Source organism: Aedes aegypti, chromosome 3 (genome assembly GCF_002204515.2).
Source record: "Aedes aegypti strain LVP_AGWG chromosome 3, AaegL5.0 Primary Assembly, whole genome shotgun sequence".
Lineage (NCBI taxonomy): Eukaryota > Metazoa > Arthropoda > Insecta > Diptera > Culicidae > Aedes > Aedes aegypti.
Window position 1 is genome coordinate 300,221,571 of NC_035109.1, and position 22,379 is coordinate 300,243,949.

The window sequence follows — 22,379 nt, forward strand, 5'->3', positions numbered from 1 at the left end:
TACTCTATTGTCTAGACTGACATTAGAAAAGGGCCAAGGTATGATTGAAATATATACAAATCAATTTTGCTGAACAATGCCTGTATCTCGTATCGAAACACTCGAACATCACATATCTGTATCTATATTATATATCTGTATTCTATTAATTCTTTTCTATTCTATTCAATTCTATTCTACATAAATTTATTCTATTATAATTCACCCTACTTGCGCTTATACATATTTTTTTTTACAAATGGACACTGTATAAATTAACAACTATGCGCAAAAGATTAGAACGGTACACTTTCGATGTTTATACGGCTTTATAGCACTCCCGAGCTGTGAAAAATCGCTATACACAGACTCTAAATCTTAATCCGTGCTTCTCATATGCTTTACGAAAATGAAGGTTTGAATGGTTATTTCGCTGTAAGTTCAAATAAGGGTTTCAACTTATATATGTAGATTTTTAATGTATTTTAAGGAATTGAAGTATTTTGTATTAAATGTTTTTCATTCGAGCTGGATCCCATTTTTTGAAGGCAGTTTGAACCAGTTTATCGATTATGCATACATATTTGAATGCTTTCATACATATTTGAATGCTTATTCATACATATTTTATTCATACATATTTGAATGCTTAGGATAATTTCCCGAATTCACTATCAAGCTCTAGATTAGTAAACATCATTTTTTGTGTATTGGCTGCTTAGTAATAACTAAACATAGCATTGGCCCATTTCAAATGTCGATCTAGATAAATTTTAGAAAAAAAGTATTTTTCAATATCTAAAACCAGATAAACAAAATTAAAACTACAACATTTTATTTTAATCTGTTTGTTTAAACAAGTTAAAGTGGCATACATCATGTGATTTCTATCATATAAATTTTAAAAGGGCGTATCTCAAAATTCCTACTAAGCAGAACAACGTCAGAAATCAACTGCCGACTGCCGTTTGGATGGTATATATTATTTGATAATAACGGAACCCAGACAACCAGAAGTCGCATGAAAGTTCACGTTATAACTCGTTAATGCATACAAATAACATCAAACCCACAAAACACGGTTGATAAAATCGTCAGATTGATGAGTTTCCTCGCATAAAATGCTTTTTTTTCTGAGTTCGTTTATACATTTTGTTTCGTCCCGTATACTCGCACAAAGTAAGTCGCATCAATCCGTAGCAGCTGTCAAATCAACATTTGTTATCATAAGTTAAGTCGCATAGGATCACAGGTTAGTTCGGTAGAACATTTATACACTCGCATTGTATGCTATGATGCATCACATAATATATGCACGTATATCGCCTCCACTTTTGTATGTAGAAGGCCTTTTCGCGACATCTTATAAATGAAATTTTGCACGTACAAAGCCTCCAGGTGATTTCGTTATACGTACATTTTGGTTGTCTGGGAATTGGAGCACCGTGGTACAGGTCGAAAAATAGCACATGCATGGGTCAAAAAATAATAGATAAAGTCATTTATCTCTAAATACAGTATTGGACAAAACATTTGCAACTTTTTCGATTCTCCATACAAAATGACCAACTTTGGTAAGCTAGATCTCAATTATTTATGAACCGATTCAAATGAAACTTTCACAGAACATCAGATATAACTTAAATTTTAACACATATTTTTGAATATATTTTCCAATCACGGATTTATAAGTAATATCGGTTTTACTAAAGTGTAATTTTCGACGAAAAATTCAAAACTATTTATCTCAAAATCTGATAGCCCTATACAAAAACTGTCTTCAACAAACTTAATCATCTCGTTAAAATCTACAACTTTGCTGAATATACTATAAGGCTATTCCTTCAATATGTTCAGTTTTGTCAATTATAGAAAATCGTCCAAAAATTCACTTTAGTCAAATCGTTACTGCTTTTGAGCTTGTGATAGGAAAAATCACTCAAAAATATATGCAAAAATTCAAGTTATGTCTGATGTTCCGCCAAAATTTCATTCAAATTGGTCCATAAACAGCTGAGATAAAGCTTACCAAAGTTGGTCATTTTGTATGGAAAATCGAAAAAGTTGCAAATGTTTTGTCCAATACTGTATACAAAAAATACAATGAAATATCATCTGATAGAAGCTATACATGAACAAATATCAGGTTTTTTTATTCGATTGCCAAATTTGAATATTAGTTTATGATTTTTTGCAGGGTTTTTAGAAGTTTTCTACTCCAATACTGGTTTCACGGGTTGAAATATAGTGCTTTTACCCTATTTGGAAAATATTGGAGTTGTGTGTTTTTTCTTTCTTTAATTTGTCCATTGTTTTGGACACTTGATATTTTTTTGTTTTGATATTTTTGGTTTAATTTTATTTGGACCTTAACACCATGATATAAAATGTAGACAGCCGATCTTATTTATATGTTTGGGATTTCAAACAAAGTGAAAAGAAAAGCCTTGCACTGCAAAAAGGTCAAGAAACAACCTTATCCATAAAATATAATTATTTTTCTATCATGCTCTGAAAGATTTGATTGAATATGATACGACAAATTTTACGTTTATGCACACATCAATCTCTTAAAGTTATTGGTAATCGTCCATTAATATATGTATCACGTTCGAAAAATCTGAATATCGGTTTAAAAACACATAATGCTTGAACAAACAAAATTATGTATATCAATGCGTAATTTATACAAAAAATGCTAATTATTTGCGTTGATTGTAATCTGTTTGATTTATTACGCTCTGCCCTGGACTGTAAACTCTTCAACGAGGATGATTTAGATAACCTTTGGTTAAAGGTTTCAACTATAATTCACGCAATAAAACCGAGAGATCGGTTCTGCTGAAGTGCTTTCGGAAGAAGATACAGGAAGAAAGAATGTTTTCGATTGACTAAGCGCAGTTTTTTTTTGGAATTTAAATGCTCCTTCTGGAACCAGTTGGCATGAATCAATCGACCGCCGGCTTTTTGACAATGCTGCAAATATGCTTGAATCCTCATTTCGTAGGAAAACTGTAAATCACCATTTGTCACGGAATAAATTCTTACGGTATCGATGAGGACATTTATATGCATATGAGCCACAGCAATTTTGCTTATCAAATCCTAAACGGAACTGAATTTTTGCATTTCTTTCCTCGCAGATTTGCTTCCTTATCGCTGTCTGGTCCAGTCCGGCTACCGGGGCCCGTCAACAGCTGCGGTCCGAAGTGGTATACAACGAGAGAAACCTAAAGGAAGGTGAGTTGTGGGAGTTAATCGATATGCATGAGAACGATATTTTATTCATATTAACGTTTATTTTTATATTTTAGGACGCTATAAGTATGGTTATGCGGTGAAACAGGGGGAAACGCAATTCCATCATCAGCGATCGTTGGATGGAGCCATGTATGGATGCTATGGATATGTTGATCCCCAGGGAAAGCTTTTCATTACGCATTATTTGGCAGATAAGGCGGGGTACCGATTGGTCAACATGGCCAATTTGGATAAGAAGCTTTTGGATAGAATTCGCACTTTGGGGTGAGTAAATCGTTATGAAATAAAAAATATCGTTCATATTTTTCAGGTTATCAATGGACTCAAGGATTGAATCAAACTTCTAGGAAGTTTGAATTGTTGGTATTTATTCTTCTTGGCAATACGTAAACTTCGGATATAATTGAAAGAAGGACACATTTTTTAGGAAATTTTAACTGAACTGACTGTATAAAACACCGAACTCCACATAAACTATATTTTCGTAAATATAATATTAAAATATTTAAAATATTTGAAAATCTAGTCACCCATATCTTTTCACTATTTTTACGATAAAAGTCCTATGAAATATTCAGCTTTTGGTGGCGATTTCAAGGTGGCACAAAGTCGATGAAGGTTTATATGGAAATTACTATGAAGAAATTTTGAAAAATGTTGCAAACACGTTAGTGCTGTAATGTTAGTACAAACTTCCCGCATAGAAAAATATGGTTTGTCGTACATTTCAAACAGTAAAGTACCTCTAACTGTTAAGGTTACAATACTGCAAACAGTTGCGTTTTTGTTGAACAATATGGATCCCAGAACTTTAAACCATAAACAACGTTTTGAGTACCAAATACCAAACAGTGATAATTCATTAAAGTGTTCCGATAAAGTTCAACAATATCGGTATGGGATCTGGTGAGAAATAGTCACAATATAAAATCACTGTATGTGGAATGGTTAGCTTTTTTATTCGTGCAACCCAGTTGTACACGTGCAATTCACTGTATATTACCTTTATTTGACTGTTCGGGAAATAGTTGTTTTGCATTGTTTGTGAGTGATTTTTATTGTACAAGCTGAAAAATTAGGACGATTGTGACGCTAACCAGGTCGTTATACAATTTTATACTGATGTTAAAAGTTCTTGAAATTTTCACAAAAAACTCCAGATAATTCAGAACAACGCACAATTTGTGTTGTTTCACTTATTGTGACGAAATGACAATGTTTTTTGTCGCTGTGTGAAAAATATTTACTGTGCATTTTTTTTAGCGTGCTTGTCTTTTCACCGTCTGTCAACAAACAAAACGATAAAAAAATAAATGAAACGAAAATCACCGTTCTGTGTTAGTTTTAAAGTTCCTTAAATTTGCTTAAGTTTCCGACTTCTTGCGTTTGCAGATCAATAACAGCAGGTATGTAATTCTATCCTATCTACTGATTAATAATCTGACTTGTAACGTGTGATTAATTTCCACTTCCCAAGAATCGCGACGCTACAACGATTAAAAGGAGCAAAAAAGTTCCTGTAAGCATCGTGAAATGGCGATGTAATTTTCGTCGGAAATTCCGGAATTGGAACGCAATCGGAAAATGGCGCCGTCGGTGTCGGTGATAAAAGCCTATCAAGAAATGGATTCGTTCACACATCGAACAGGGATGAAATATGACCCGTAGACTCAGCCCTGATGCCACCAACATACGAAAACACCAGTAGGACTAGCAGCTGCGGAATTGGTTTTAGTGAAACCTGGAACTAAGACAGTACAAGTAGATGTGGGGTTAAAGCTTATCCCAAGAAAAATGGGAGATATTTTTTAACTGAAGTAATTAAGTGATGTATGTCGAATAGTAATATAAAATAATAATTATAATAGTATTAACAATAAGTGTGTTTATTTTTTTATATGAAACAGTGAAACAATAGTGCGTGTAATCTTGTCTGATATTTTGCTCAATTTTTTTTAGCTTTCATATACTTTAAAGATAAAGTTATCTGCTTGAGTAAATTGGACAAGTTTCAGTCGAAGTGATTTTTTTTCTACATGCATTTTTGTTTCATTAATTTTATTGAATGTCTACCACATTCCCATTAGGGTAGAAGTACCAATTATGGCTATAGTACCAATTATGGCAATAGTGGGAACAAAAAGAGATTTTCCTTATTGTTTCACTAGATTATAATGGCTTGTATTCACAAGAATGATTAAACTATTTGTTTTTGATGGTAACTAAACCTTGAAAAGAACATTCGTACAATAAGCTTCGAAAAATGAACATTTGAAAATTTTGCCTCACATATATGTCACCTTCTTAGCAGTTGGCTAAGAGACCTCCGTTACGAAATGTATGTTTTCATCCGGATAAACTGCTTCAACCGATGAATGTATGCTACCTAGTGAGAACAAATGAATAAATTTAGCTGGTATGCAATCAATTCTACTGTTTTAAGTTGGAAATCGTGTTATTTCCACTATGTCGATAACTGGTACAAAGAGTGTATGAGAGCCCAATTATGGCAATACACTAGAGGCGGTTTGTTTACATTTTTTGATCAGTAAAAAACAAGAAGTAAAGCTATTTTACGGGTGACTTCCACGACGGGACGGTTCGGTAAGGCATTATCTTCATGTTTTGTACTCAATTACTAAGATTTTTCAATCACACGTTCGAAAACGTTCGCGAACGGAAAATGCTAATTTCATGATAGAGAGGGGTTTTCAGCGACACTCGATTTTTGAATTTTTCCTCTTTTTTCGTTAAAAATTGGCACTGGAAAGGTAATGTGAGATCATTAATGCTGTTTTGTATCATAATTTGCATTTACACTACATTTTGACTTCTTTTTCGAAAATTAATTTTCTCCCATGAACCCATTGCAAAAAATTGATTTAACATCTATTTAATTCAAAATTTTTGGAAAATTTCATGAGCGATATCTTCATTACATATTAGCGTTGCATTATCATTCGCTCTTTATGGCGTTTGAGTTCATTTCGTGCAAATATTCGATAGTCCATAATTGGTACACTTTTATATCGAATGCTAGGAACGCTATTAACATAATTGGTACAAAGACAACGCTTTTCAAAATCCATTTTTAGAAGCTTAAAGTCAATTTGGTACTAAAACTGTTTAAATCAACAGATTCGCAAGGCTTTAAACTAGTAATTGACACCAACAAGTCATGCTTGCGTTTTAGAAACGCGGTTACAACTTGATTTTTATTACTACTGTTGACATATTGCATCCATAATTGGTACACCTACCCTATAGTACAAACACAACAGGACAGTTCACCGTACGGTTAATGCACTATAATGTAACATAACCTAATCATTACACAAACATTATTTATTTTCATGAATCTCTTAAGGTAAAACTGTTTCTGAACCGTTTGCCTTACGTTTGATTTGCCAAAAAGTGGATAATATATTTACATTTTGACAAACTGTCAACGAAAAATTTTGTTCGAGAAAATCGCTGTTTTTAAATGGTTACATAACTTAACCGCCTATTCCCCACATTGTAATTTTTCCATTTACCATTCCTCGAACTGTTAAAACCGTTAGTGGAACGGTCGATTTATTGTTTTTAATCATGTTATACGAAACGACTCAGATATGGTCGCAAATTGTTGTGGACAATTCAGGAAACGGTACTAGTATGGTTCATGATTATGCGGGTTATTATCTCATAGTGAAAACTCATTCTTCAATCCACAATAAAGGAAGCTGCTGAAGAGAGTTATACAATCCGACGGATAGGAGAAGAGATATTTATGATATTGTTTGATATTATTTAGCCAAATGTTAAATTATAGACCAGCAAACTTATGCAAAAACCCCAAATAAAATCAGCTCAAAAAGAGTTTGTTTCTTCAAAAACTCTTTTTATTATGGTTTGAAGTATGAGATTTCACTATGAGGTGACAATTTTGTAACTTACATGACAGTACTAACAATACACAGTACTAATTGTGTAATATTTTCCCAAATTTCTCCATAGTAATTTCCATATAAACCCACATCGATTTTTGGGTCGCCTTCAAATTACCTTCGAAAAAATTGAAAATTTCACAGAACACCTTTTTTTGTCGTAGAGAAGATATGCGAGAGAAGATTTTCAAACTTTTTTGAATTTTGATCCACCCTACTGTGCATGTCATTGGAACCTCGCGTATCTGTATAATGGGGGTTGGACATTTCGCATAAGGACGTTTTGCATTCGGCCGTTTGGAACAATGGACATTTGGCATAACGAGAATTATATGCCTTCTTTGAAATGCTGCCTGTTATTGTATGAAACCGCTTTATGCGAAACGTCCGCATGCGAAATGTCCTTTTGCGAAACGTCTTTATGCGAAATGGGTCACCCCCTGTGTTCGCACCACCATACATTGAAAAACCCTGCGCTTATCGCACATGCTGATGATGGTCGTTGTGAAGTTGGCGGTAAAAGAAGTAGGTGAATTGTTTGGTGGTTAAATTGCTCCAAGCGAGAAAAGTAAACAAACAATCGTAAATTGTGAGTTGAATTAAATCGGGAAACAGAACTGAAATAGAAGAATTTGAAGCATAGAAGGTTTGGGATAGTGGAAGGATAGTGGAAACGGGTCTTCAGTGTATTGTAAGTTAGAACATTATATCTTGCGGTAAAGGAATAGAGTATTCAAATTTCCCGGGATTTGATTTCCCGGGAAACGGGAAATAAAATTACCATTTCCCGGGAAATCCCGGGATCCCGGGAAATTCTGAAAAACGTGAAAATAAAGCAAATTCGGTGGAATTTTATTTCTCAAATTATTCGTATTTCGTGTAGGGTCGGTGTTTCCTTAGTAGACAGTCCCCTATTGCCGCACTAGTAGCTTTTTACGGCCGTTTTGCTACAAATCGTTGCCAAATATTTTTACCACAAAGCTCAGGAACCATTTACTTTAGTAGAATTGATACACAACTCGATTTTGTTAAAAAATGATCGAAATATAGTTTTGCTTATAATTTAAGCTCCCATGCATCTATAGGAAACCTGTTGTTCCTATAGTAGCACTACTAAGAAAAACTATTTCTCATAAAACAAAATAATCAATTGAATAAAAACTTTTTTATATCAATCAAAAGCTTTTGATCCACATTTTAAAGCAAAAATGTAAAAGTTGTGTAAAAACACGGTTTTGATTTGCATTTTGATTTGTATTATAGGCTATAGTAGCACAAGCGACAATAAATACAAAAACAAATGTTTTCGTATTTTTTTTGTTTTTTTTTTTTCACAAAACCGTGATAAAAGCTTCCAGACGTAAAAACAATGCCACTGGCTGTATTTTTCGATTTTATTCGAATATTTGTTCTTAGTCATGCGGTTTCATCGACCCTATATGTATTTTGTACCAGTAAATTTGTTAATTATTTCTCTTCTTTGTAAGTAATTTATTCATGTTTCTCTAAAGAAATGTTAGCTTCATCTCAAACGCTGGGCTTCAGAACAACAAAGTTTATAGCATTAAGCAAAAGTCCTCGTGGAGTTTACTCTTGATCCAATTAGAGTCTTTATATTAAAATTTGTGACTGTTACATTCATGAAAACTTTATAAGCAGAGACGAGCGTGGTGTAGTGGTTAGAACATACGCCTCTCACGCCGAGGACACATTTTTCAGATTGGAATCTCGTTAATGAAGATACAAAAAAAACTTTATGAGCCTACTGAATTCGTAGAGATCCCTTGAAAATTCCTTTATTTTATATAGCAAAATTCGTCAAAAACGATATCTATTTTATGAACAACTTTTTCATAAAAAAAAAAAACAAAAAATTAGCATCGAAATATAACTAGTGATGTAGTGAGTTCATTGGTAAGAATTATATGATAAGTAAACGGTGCGATGGTTTGTGTTTGAAAATAGATAGTAATTTCTTTTTTTATAAAGCTACCCGGGAAATATGAAAATCCCGGGTAATACGGGAATCCCGGGAAATAGAAAATCATTTCCCGGGAAACGGGAATCCCGGGAAATCTCAATTCCCGGGAAATGTTCCCGGGAATGAAAACTCTATAAAGGAAATTAATTTTCAGAATATAAATTGTAATCGCAGGATAATCGAAACCGCTGCGCCCACTACTGAGACCCGAAGAGAAATTAGATAAAGCGAAGAAACCATAAAATGTAAGTAGAGGTGTAAATAGTTTTATAAGAAAAATAGTAATAATAAATTTATAGTTCCAAGCTGTCGTTACCAAAATCGCTGCTGTGTAAATTGTGGTCAATTTCGAAAATCACTAGCCCGAACAAAATTTTATGATGTCGCGTTAGATTCAGGATCCCGAAAAAACAGGTTTTGACTGCGCGAGATGCCATCGTCCGGATGATGAAGAAAGCGAGATGGTATTTTGTGACCACTGTCAGCGATGGTACCATTCCGGATGCGTTGATGTATCGGTCGATGTAAGAAACGAATCGTGGTCCTGCGAGGATTGTCTGCAACTGTCGGCGGACAAAGAGAGGTCATTCGGCCTGGAAGAGGAATTGGAAAAACTCGAGCAGAAAATGGAGAAAGAAAGGCAGGACATCGAATTACAAAAACTCCTTCATAAGAAACAACTGGAGCACCAGAAAAAGCTGTTCCTGCTGCGTCAGCAGGCCGAAAAGGAAAAACGCGAAATGGCGTTGACGTACGAACAGGAACGTTTGGAGCTGCTAGTTGCCGATGAAGAAGCACATCAGAAAAAACGTGTAAAAGTGTTGAAGCAAGTGCAGGAAAAACTGGAAAAATTGAAGCGTGAGATGGCAAGGATAAAATTATTAGCAAAGAATGTAGATGAGGCAGCATTCGGATGCAGAAGTAGACGGAAGGAAGAAGGCCGACAATTTAGGCCGGCGATGGAGAAACGGAATGGAAAGGAGCCAGAAAGAAATCAGAACGGAAAACAACTGAGTCTGTGAAAGAAGTTCACGGAAGTCACGGTACAGCCTTAGGAAATTATAGTCAGAAGAAGAGGCAACAGTTCATCTATTTCGAAACTAGTGATGAAGATCGATTCTTAACGGATACTTCAAGTGAAGAACAAGATGAAGTTTCCGAAGAGTCGGAAGACGGTATTTTGTCAGTAGATGAAGATATTGGAAAGCGTCCCAAAGACACAAAATGTGGTCTAACAAAAGGTCAACTGTCCGCTCGGCAGTTTCTATCAAAGAAGCTTCCGACTTTCAATGGTCGACTCGAAGAGTGGCCTATGTTTATTAGTGCCTTCGAGACGTCTAATGCAGCTTGTGGATTTTCGAATGTCGAGAACCTGGCTCGACTTCAAGAGTGCTTGAAGGGGCAAGCACTAGAAACAGTGAGGAGCAGACTACTTCTACCGAGTGCAGTACCCCAAATAATCGAAACCTTACGCATGCTGTACGGTAGGCCGGAACAGCTGATGAACATGCTGTTAGCAAACGTGAGGAAAGCGCCATCTCCAACAGCGGACAAATTAGCTTCGTACATCAAGTACGGTGTCGTTGTTCAAGAGCTTACGGATCATTTGGAAGCGACAGGTTTGACCGCGCATCTAATGAATCCTATGCTAATCCAGGAGCTGACGGAGAAACTGCCTGCCAATCTGCAGCTAGAATGGGTTCGGTATCGAAGGAAGACTCAGGTTGTGACTCTACGAACATTCTCCAAATTTCTTTCCAGACTTGTCAGAGATGCTAGCGAGATTACTTCGTATTGTGAGATCACCCCTAGCGATCCGGATGAAGAGTTTCAGAGAGCTGAAAGCAAAGAGCACGAATTTCGTGAGGGATTCATACACACGCACAATGCCGGAGCGAATGGAATGGGAAATCAACAACCTGATAAAAAGAGATCAGCATGCAGGAACTGTGGCTACTACGATCATCGTATTCGGAACAGTGAAGCCTTTAAGAGATTAAATCTTACCGAAAGGTGGGAAGCAGTGCGGAGATGGAGGCTTTGCTATTTGTGCTTGAACGAACACGGAAGAGTCCCGTGCAAGCTGAATATTCGATGTAATGTTGATCTGAGAATGTTGATCAGTGTTGTGGACGTCACAATACGCTGCTGCATATCGATCAGACTGATCATACAAATGGTAACGAAACGATTATTTTTCGTATGATCCCAGTCACTTTGTACAGCGGTGATCGCGCCGTTGATACAATTGCTTTTCTGGACGAAGGTTCATCACATACGTTAGTGGAAAAGTCGTTGGCAACCATGTTACAGGCCAAAGGAGTGACGCAGCAATTTCGAGTGACTTGGACAGCTGGTATGACCAGGCTGGAGAAAGATTCGAGACGGGTGGAAATGTGGATTTCGGCAAGAGGATCGTCACAGTGTTTCCGTATTGGTGCCGCCCAAACCGTGGATAGTTTGAAATTGCCTCAACAAACTGTTGCAATGCATGAGGTCATCCGCAAATATTCTCATCTGCAAGAACTGCAAGGAACGGAATTCGAACAAGGAATTCCACAAATATTAATAGGATTGAAGGACATTCACCTATGTGCGCCTCTCGAGTCCAAAATAGGTACGCCTAATGAACCGATAGCCGTGAGATCGAAGCTGAGATGGTCGGTTTATGGGCCTTCGTTCGTGCGCCAGGTGGTTCCGAAGTGAAGTATCGAAGATGGTGGTGCTTGAAGTTTAAGGTTGAAACTCTAGCGATAAAGAGAGTTCTTAGCTAGAATTACGGGGAGGGAGTATGTTCGCACCACCATACATTGAAAAACCCTGCGCTTATCGCACATGCTGATAATGGTCGTTGTGAAGTTGGCGGTAAAAGAAGTAGGTGAATTGTTTGGTGGTTAAATTGCTCCAAGCGAGAGAAGTAAACAAACAATCGTAAATTGTGAGTTGAATTAAATCGGGAAACAGAACTGAAATAGAAGAATTTGAAGCATTGAAGGTTTGGGATAGTGGAAACGGGTCTTCAGTGTATTGTAAGTTAGAACATTATATCTTGCGGTAAAGGAAATTAATTTTCAGAATATAAATTGTAATCGCAGGATAATCGATACCGCTGCGCCCACTACTGAGACCCGAAGAGAAATTAGATAAAGCGAAGAAACCATAAAATGTAAGTAGAGGTGTAAATAGTTTTATAAGAAAAATAGTAATAATAAATTTATAGTTTCAAGCTGTCGTTACCAAAATCGCTGCTGTGTAAATTGTGGTCAATTTCGAAAATCACTAGCCCGAACAAATCTAATGAATCCTATGCTAATCCAGGAGCTGACGGAGAAGCTGCCTGCCAATCTGCAGCTAGAATGGGTTCGGTATCGAAGGAAGACTCAGGTTGTGACTCTACGAACATTTTCCAAATTTCTTTCCAGACTTGTCAGAGATGCTAACGAAATTCTTCGTGCTCTTTGCTTTCAGCTCTCTGAAACTCTTCATCCGGATCGCTAGGGGTGATCTCACAATACGAAGTAATCTCGCTAGCATCTCTGACAAGTCTCGAAAGAAATTTGGAGAATGTTCGTAGAGTCACAACCTGAGTCTTCCTTCGATACCGAACCCATTCTAGCTGCAGATTGGCAGGCAGTTTCTCCGTCAGCTCCTGGATTAGCATAGGATTCATTAGATGCGCGGTCAAACCTGTCGCTTCCAAATGATCCGTAAGCTCTTGAACAACGACACCGTACTTGATGTACGAAGCTAATTTGTCCGCTGTTGGAGATGGCGCTTTCCTCACGTTTGCTAACAGCATGTTCATCAGCTGTTCCGGCCTACCGTACAGCATGCGTAAGGTTTCGATTATTTGGGGTACTGCACTCGGTAGAAGTAGTCTGCTCCTCACTGTTTCTAGTGCTTGCCCCTTCAAGCACTCTTGAAGTCGAGCCAGGTTCTCGACATTCGAAAATCCACAAGCTGCATTAGACGTCTCGAAGGCACTAATAAACATAGGCCACTCTTCGAGTCGACCATTGAAAGTCGGAAGCTTCTTTGATAGAAACTGCCGAGCGGACAGTTGACCTTTTGTTAGACCACATTTTGTGTCTTTGGGACGCTTTCCAATATCTTCATCTACTGACAAAATACCGTCTTCCGACTCTTCGGAAACTTCATCTTGTTCTTCACTTGAAGTATCCGTTAAGAATCGATCTTCATCACTAGTTTCGAAATAGATGAACTGTTGCCTCTTCTTCTGACTATAATTTCCTAAGGCTGTACCGTGACTTCCGTGAACTTCTTTCACAGACTCAGTTGTTTTCCGTTCTGATTTACACCTTTCTGGCTCCTTTCCATTCCGTTTCTCCATCGCTGGCCTAAATTGTCGGCCTTCTTCCTTCCGTCTACTTCTGCTATTGAGAATGCTGCTCTCAGTCTTTGGTTTATCGCGGCAAATGTGACTTCCGCCCCAACACCCTGTATAATAACTAATTACTGAGACGTCCGGTTTGGAACCGGTCTTCAGCAAAGTTGTAGCTGATTAATGTATCTAACAGTATCAACATAGCTCTAACCCGCAAGAGGACATTGACAAACACTATGACCGATTGAATGAATTGCTAGCTTTTCCCATAGTAATTTCATATAAACTTTGAAGAGCTTGTGCAGTCTCTGTTTTCATTTTGAGAGAATACCGTTTTGACTCATATTCCGAACACTTAAGGTCAACAGTGACTTCAAATGCATCTGGTGGGCATAAATTAGCTGATATTTGTAAACATTTTGATTTCTCCGCAAAGCATAGCTGTTAGCTGTTGGGTGTGCCGATAAAATTGTTAATTTAAACTTGTTTAATATTGTTTTAACGTAAAAGTATGGAACAACATTTTGCTTCAAATGCCGAACACTGTGTTCATTATGTCTCATATTCCGAACACCTTGATTCAAATTCCGAACAGTGCGAATAAATCGTATTCAGATTAATAATTTCGCAAATAAATTTATCTGAGCTAGTTTTACTGGTCTCGAACTACAGACTCATCACTATTCCCGATGTATAAAATAGATTGAAAGACGTTAAAATTGAATTGCAATTGACTACCATCTCATTGTAATTTTATGGCATATTTCAGTGAAACATTTCAACCCAATCGCCATACAAAAACCGAGTGTTCGGAATATGAGTCTGTTCGGAATCTGAGACAAAACGGTACCGTTTTGTCTCAAATTCCGAACAGACTCATATTCCGAACACTCCGTTTTTGTATGGCGATTCGGTTGAAATGTTTCGCTGAAATATGTCATCAAATAACCAGGAAATGGCAGTCGATTGCAATTTAGTTTTAACGTCTTTAAATGTATTTTATACCTCGGGAGTATTGATGATTCTTTAGTTCAAGACCAGTAAAACTAGCTTGAATTAATTTATTTGCGAAATTATTCATTTGAATACGCTTTATTCGTGCTGTTCGGAATTTGAATCAAGGTGTTCGGAATATGAGACAGAATGAACGCAGTGTTCGGCATTTGAATCAAAATATTGTTCCATACTTTTACGTTAAAACAATACTAAACAAGTTCAAATAAACATTTTTATCAGCACACTACACAGCTAACAGATAGTCTTTCCGAAGAAATTAAAACTTTTACAAATATCAGTTAATTTATGCCTGCCAGATGCATTTGAAGTCACTGCTGGCCTTAAGTGTTCGGAATATGAGTCAAAACGGTACTCATAATTTGATTTAGAATTGAATTAGCGGTGTGGAGTAAAAACGTTTTTTATGAACCACCTTAATGGTCTACTAGAAGGATAGATTCTGCATTACCCACTGGATAGTTCTTTTGGCGGCGTTTCTGGCAATTTTATTTTTGTATTCCGAAATTTGATGATGACTTAAACAATATTATGAGTTGTGAGAGTAAGAAATAACTTGACTACTTTTTTTTGTTGCAAAATTTATGTGATGATAATAATGAAAAATCAAAACAGAGACGAACATTTTATTTATCGAAGCTATTGTCAAACTGCAAGTGTATGTGTGCATACACTGCAAGTGTATGTGTAAGGAGTGAAAATGTTCACTGTGCAATAGCATCAAATAAATTTTAAGAAGTACTGCAAAAAAATTGATAAAAATTAAATAAAACAAGAACAACTCGTGGACAAACAATGTGTGAACCAACATGACATTAACATGAATTAATTGAGGATCAAAGACAACTCTCAGATGCTTCTTGAATTGATGGTGGTTGCTTTGCTATTTTAGGAGATTGCCTGGACATATTGGAAATTATGACGGATAACCTCAATTTGCTCTGATTTTTCTCAGAAGATTACTTCTTAGGATTAAATGCTTAGGAAGTCCACGTGCACAGGTGAGATTCAAACCTATGACTCTTGTATGCTAGGCGAGTGCTTTACCAACTAAGCTGCCGATTCACTTGGTGACCCAATAACTGAGAAGGATACAAGTTTTAAATTTAAATCCCAACAGCATACGCAGACGCTTCTCACAACTTATATTTATCCATCTCATTTAGGGCAAATGATCCATTAGTTGTAGGTGTTCCTATAGTTGCGGTAGTGCCATTTTTACTGGTTTTATTGCATTAGCCACAGAACCGACACTGCCAATCGACGTATTGGCTTCGTGTATCAAACGAAACAGTTGAAAACTTGAACGCTTTTCAAAAAACATATAAAATATAAAATTTCACAAAAAAATATTTTTACAAAAAATAAATCAATAATTTCCGTTTTTTCGTGTTTTAAAGGCCTCGGGTCCAAAGGGACTATTGCTGTTCTTATTTTTTCTTGAAAGTTTAGTAAATTTTACGTTTACTGTCAAATTTTCAGCTATGTATATTTTTCATTTTTTTGAGATATAATTTTTCGAAAATAAAAGATCAGTCATTTTTCATCGGCACACACTGTAGGTCTCAGCGGAATAGATTTTTTATTTTTTTCAATGATCATAACTTTTGAACAGCTCAACCGATTTCCAATCTTTTTATTATGGAATGAAAGCTTAAGACCCTGAAATTTATATTTTTACATGAAAATGTATAAAAGTTTCCTAAAAAATAGAATTTTTTTTTCGGAGTTTTATATTTGTTCTGAAAAGTTGAAATCTTCAGCTTTCATTCCAAAAAAAAAGGTTGGAAATCGGTTGAGCTGTTCAAAAGTTATGATTTTTTTTAAATAAAAAATCTATTCCGCTGAGACCTACAGTGTGTGCTGATGAAAAATGACTGATCTTTTATTTTCAAAAAGATATATCTCAAAAATTGAAGAACAGACATCGCTTTCAAGAGTAAATAAGAACAGCAATAGCCTTTAAAGCACGAAAAAACGGAAATTATTGTTTTATTTTAATGTAAAAAATAATTTTTTGTGAAATTTCATATTTTTCTTGAAAATTTTTAGCATTCATTTCGTCCAAGAAAATTGAAAATCGGTCAAGCGGTTCAAAAGATTTTTTAAAAAATAAACATTTTGCAAAATCGCGATTTTTTTCATCACCCTATTTTGGAAATGGTAACCCTAATAAAAAATATCCAAAAACACGTGTATCCTTATTTCGGATAAGGAATAAAATAGCATATTTTCACGGAATTCGGTGATCCACTAGATCGGTTTTTCATGGAATGACTGTATATATAACAAATTATTTCTAAGTTGTTTTTCAATACAGTCATCTCTCCCTTACTCGATATTGAAGGGACCATCGAGTTAGGGAGGTATCGAGTTACAGAACACAAAAGCAGTGCAACTGCGTTTCAAGGGACCATCGAGTTAGCCATGAAAACCAACTTTTTCTATGGTTCTCTACAGTGCTGGGAATGGTAATAGTAGTAGGCTTGATTTTTCGCGAAAATCACGTGGCTCTCCCAGTACAGTAGTTCAAAAACGTGAATCTCATCAAGTAGCCTCTGTTGGGTGCACGAATTTTCTAAATCATGAGTGTCATTGAAGGCTCCAAATGCGGGAAATGCAGCGGGAAATAGAACATTTTTCTACAGTAATTTCGGGTTGCCCTTAGTAACGGGTGTTTTGCAATTTTCAAGGCATTTGCCTACAGCAGCGATGGGCGTGAGTTTCACTGGCTTCGCTGACTGTGATTGGCTTTGTTTGGCTACTGTAGAGTGAGTTTCAGATTTTTTCCCAACCCTGGTTCTCTAACTCGATATCGAGATACGGAATATCGAGTAATGGAGAGTTAACTGTACTTATAGTCTCCATGTTTAACACAGATTCACATCTGTATTATGAGATCGTTATTATTTATTACATCGCAGAATACAGTAATTATCATTTTTTGGTACATTGTGGATATTGCTGAACGCCAGAAGCTACGGAATCAACACTGAACAATATAATTATTCGACACTTTTTGATTGATATTGTTTGCTATACATATGCTTGATATTGATATAAATAGGCTTTCATGATCTACACAACTACCATTGACTGTTGTTTATGCTCTAGAACTATCCAAAAGAAATCGAAAATTGAAAATTAAATTATAAAAACACACCATATACTCATAGGTATTTATGACTATCTTTAGATTCATTCAAATAATTCATTCTATGTAGTGTAACATTGGAACTGCATATAATGATGTGGTGTGGGTCCCGTTCTGGTTCAACTAGTAAATGACTTTCAAAACCGATCGATATCGATTTGTTATAACTTTTTGATAATTGCCATAGTTGGATACAGATCTAGAAGTATTTGTGACTTAGTTAACTTGGAAATTATACGATCGATAATTTTCTCAGGAATTTTGCTAGAGTGCTGAAGTGCTTCTTATAACGGCGTTAGATTCATTGATACTGTAGAATGCATTTTTACTTAACTCATAGTTTATTTAACAAATGATTTTTTTGAATTGTCATCTTATTTGTCATCATATTCTCATTTCAGTTCAGCAGAACATCCTCTGGAAGTGCAGAATCTATTCCCACTGGAGTGCCAAGCCGATGGGGACATCAAAGTTTTACAGGAAACATCTGCCCAGTTGAAAAGCACACTACAATCTCCGACCCCGTATGGAAACGGCCGCGATCGCAGTTCTTCTTCTTCGATTTCAAACTCAGTAGAGCGAATTGTCGTGACAAATCAACCAGAATCTCAGCCGTCTGTTGCGGTTAGACAGCCTCAGAAGAAGACATTGAATCAAGCAGTTCAGCCAATCAAACAGTTGAGTCAATCAAGCGGAAATGAGGTCAAGGAATTGTTGTCAAGAAACCGAAAGGTCGATCAGACATCGAATTCGGCATCTTTGGCTAATCAGAAAAGTGTTGGTTCAGTTGAAGCGAAACAGGACCCTATGGTAAGGAATTACATCAAACCAAACCTGCGAAGTCAGAATACAGGCAAAAGTTTTGGCAGTAGATTCAGTGTTGGATCGGATGGGTCAACCTACATACCGGTCACCGTAATCGATACCAATGATAGACCCATTGGCAGATTGATACCTCTGAGAGGTTCCGGGGCAGTTTGGTATCCTACTGCCAGTATCAGGAAGATTCCTGATGCGATGAAGGCTGCTGATGTGATGGTGGAGACTCGTAGAACAGACACTGTCAATGCGGTTGTTGACCCGGCCGAGAAGCCAGCTCGATTAGAAGAGACTTCATTGAAAAATGAATACGAAAAGGAGGAGAAACACGGCGAAAGAAAATTGGCTCAAGAAAATTTGGAAGCTTCAAATGAAGATTTTGCCAAAACAATTGTGGTGGAAAAAGATAACACTGTCGCAGAGCAAAATGTCGAGGAAAAGCTTGACATAGTAAACTCTGACCAAATAGAAACTATGGATAATCCAGAATCTACCATTGAACAGGATCAACCAAAAGAATCAAACGAAGATGTCCAACGTATTGAGCCGAAGGTTTTGGATCTTACCGCTGAAAATAAAGCTCACTCAGATCAAATAGAACCAGAAAATGTGAGGACTGATCAAGTAGATACTGCCATTACCGGTAGCGATTCTGTTGAAACAGAAACATTAGTTGCACTTGAAATACCCGTTGTAGCAAAGAGTGAAATCACTTTGGATGAATCTAATGCTTTCGGAACAGCAAGTTCCGGAAGATATGAACCTGTTGCCTCAAATCCTACCGAAGCAGAATCACTATTTGAACAACCGATAAACAGCCAAGTCAAATCGGAATATTCTGCACCTCTTGGGCAGCCACAGAAATTAACACCCCATTTTAGAGGAAATGTAAAATACAAGGATTATGCTAATTCACCATCGAAACCCGTCGATACTTCTGACTCAAAGATTCGTAGAACTGGATCCGTTGAAAAGAACGACATCAGGAAAACAGGAGAAACTTTCACCGGTAAGATTAATTCGGGCTTTCGTGAAGATGCGAACGTGAAACTGACGGAAAATTTTGGACGCATCCAACAAAACGCAAGTCCTGACAGTGTGAGCCCTAAGAAAACAACGGACAACGTCGTTGAACATCCATTGTACGTTGAAATTAACGATGATCAATCGAGATCTGAACTTGTTGAATCGTTACCGGTGTCTGAACCCGAACGTACTGATCAAGTAATCGAAAACACACCAAAAGCTTATGAACCACAGATGGATAGCTCTGAAGATAGTTCAAGTTTCATACCATCGAGGGAAGAAGCAGATGCATCTCCGAAAGACTTTAAACATGACTCGGAATCAGCTCAAAGCCTAGGAAAAAGTTCAAGTGAGGCTGAGATAAACACGGAGATAGATACTCAACCGATCTCAATCGAAATACAAGATCAAGATGGCATCACAAAAATAATTTCAAATGATAATCATCTGAATCTCGATTTGGAAAATGTCCATCAAGTTGCTGAAAACCCAATTCAAGAAGTCAACGAGGCCGCTGATATAACTTTTCAAGGAGTAGAAGATGCTCTAACTCTTGATTCTCATTCTGACATTAGAACTGAGGAACAAAACTCGAACAATGAATTCGAAAAATTGGTTGAAAGCGATCTCTCTGAAACTGTAAGCTCAGATCAAAACTCCAATGAACATGCAGAAAACTTAGAGCCTATCAACCGTCAAGACATTGAAAAAGTTGACGCTACAACGATCCCATTGATCTCCCAGGAATCTATCGTAGATACAAAACCCGCTGTAAAACAAACTCCATCTCTCAGCAAACAAAAACTAGATTTGATTCGTTCTATTCTCGGTGCACCTGCTGCCAGACAAGAGAACACATTTGAGAATTATCTGGACGACTCCGTTGTTGTAGAAGCAGCCAATGATGAATCACATCGATTGATGATTCCAAAGCTTCCTGCCACTCCACGAACAACCACTGAAGGCAATAACGCAGAGACAATCACCGTATCGTACGCATACAGTAATGCAGGTAAACCACCTGTATTACCCCGTCCAACCACCAGTTATCGTCCAAGTGTTTCGAACACCTATTTCCAAGCCACGACAACAACTACCTCGAAACCGGCCCGCACTACTATTGGCCCCAGTGGAGATATCTACGATGAAGTTGAAGAAGACGTTGCGCCTCCAAGGCCTGTTGCTCCACCTCGACCGGTCGCTCCTCCTCGTCCAGTACAAATGTCTCCTCAGATTCCTCCCAAACCCAGCACTACCGATTCCAGCTACTCCATCCAGCCATCCATATCGTCCAACTGCTACGAAGTAATCCTCCAAGTCCCGGCCGATGCCAAGCAGGTCCTGCTCAAAACCGAATCGCCTGAATTCCGTGTCTTCGGAGACAGTGATCCGGCGAATCGAATCCGACAGATCCATCCTGGAGTCTACGAGGTCAACATCGGTGCCACCAGCGGAATCAAGTTCCGTCAGTATGAACAGTTCCAACACAGGGACGCAAACAAGCTCATGTTGGACATTGCTAAAGGTTTCAACTATGGAGAGTTGGTGCCGCAGCCTGTCAACCGAGGACCTACAGACTTACGTGACAGTACCTTGAACAATCCGTACTTGCCGTTGGTGTCGATTGAGCAAGCCCAGGAGGCTGGCAATGTGGAACTCGTGACCGTCGGGGCGGATAGTCACGAACTAAGCCAAGAGCAGCGCGCTTTGCTCGGTTTGGTTCCATCCTGGAGGAAGGTTTTGCTCTACTACTGAGAAGGCGGGAATGGGAAAATCGAGTTCAAACCGGTTGAGACTGCGGCAGCCGCGAAGCTGTATGAAGCGGCAAATTAATTTCAATTCGATTAATATGCAAACGAATGCAGGTATTTGACTGGATTCTTTTGGAATAAAAACGATGGACTGAATTACTTTAAAATTGTGTTCTGGGTTCTTCTTTAGAATGCGGATCCGAAACGATTTTTTTTATGTTCGGGGGTTGTGAGAAGGAGCGTTGGAGATAATAGATTTATTGGTTTAAATCTTAGGATGAAATAGAATGCACATTATAATGATTATAATGATCATATTTCAAAAAAAGGGGAAGGAGGTAAACAAGATTGAAGTTTGCAAGAAGTAATCCACCAAATAAAAATAAATAAGGAACAAAAAAAATAAAAATGAAAATAGGTTTTTTTTTATCTTTTTTTTTCCCTTTCAAAATATTTTCGGATTTTTGAAGGGGGGGGGGGGGGTAGTGACATAAACGAAAATTGATATTTGTATCAGCCTTACTAGAAAACATTAAACATTAAAAACAAGAACTATCTCTGAGGAATTTTCCATGCAAAAATTTCTGAATGAATACGTGGTGGAGTTATCGACAGTTTTCTAAGAGAATTTTCTTGGGGCATCTGGGAAACTTGCTCAGTTTTTAAACGAATCGCTGAATATATTTGTGTAATAAAAAAAAATCCATAGCAAAATTTCTAGACTTTCATTTTTAAGAATTACCTGAAGAGCCCAATGAAAAAGAGTCATTGAGTACTTTCTTAAGAAAATAGAATTTATAGTTGAATCCACTTTATATCCTGGAGAAATTACTTGGTGAAATTTTTGTACAAAGGCACAATAGAATTCATAAATAGGTTAAAAAAATATTGGTGAAATTCAAAATAGTTTAATTTAAAGCTCCTAGATTCCGGAATTCCTTGGAAACAGTACTGGGACATATTCTGGAGAAATTCCTAAAGGTATAGTTAAACCATTTCTTGGAGGATTCGAATGCGAAATTTCTGATGAAATCCCTGAAGGAATTTTTAAGAAGGGAAGAACTCCTAGAGAAATCTCTGAAATTGCGTAAAAAATCTGGTGGAATTCCTGGCAGCATTT

General features: G+C 37.1%; 1 protein-coding gene and 1 long non-coding RNA gene across 2 annotated transcripts in view; both read left to right on the top strand.

Annotated features, from left to right (window-relative positions):
* The window catches only part of LOC5574262, a 29,376-nt gene extending 7,950 nt beyond the window's left edge, over positions 1 to 21,426 (top strand). The window contains exons 2-4 of the mRNA XM_021851796.1: positions 3,123 to 3,219; positions 3,294 to 3,504; positions 18,065 to 21,426. Of these exons, the coding sequence (XP_021707488.1) occupies positions 3,123 to 3,219; positions 3,294 to 3,504; positions 18,065 to 21,263 (3,507 nt within the window). The 3' untranslated portion in view covers positions 21,264 to 21,426. The remainder of the gene's footprint in view (positions 1 to 3,122; positions 3,220 to 3,293; positions 3,505 to 18,064) is intronic.
* On the top strand, positions 4,033 to 5,120 carry LOC110678653. The gene is made up of 2 exons (XR_002501809.1): positions 4,033 to 4,646; positions 4,718 to 5,120. It is a non-coding gene; the product is annotated as an uncharacterized LOC110678653 (long non-coding RNA).
* Positions 21,427 to 22,379: the final 953 nt, after the last annotated feature.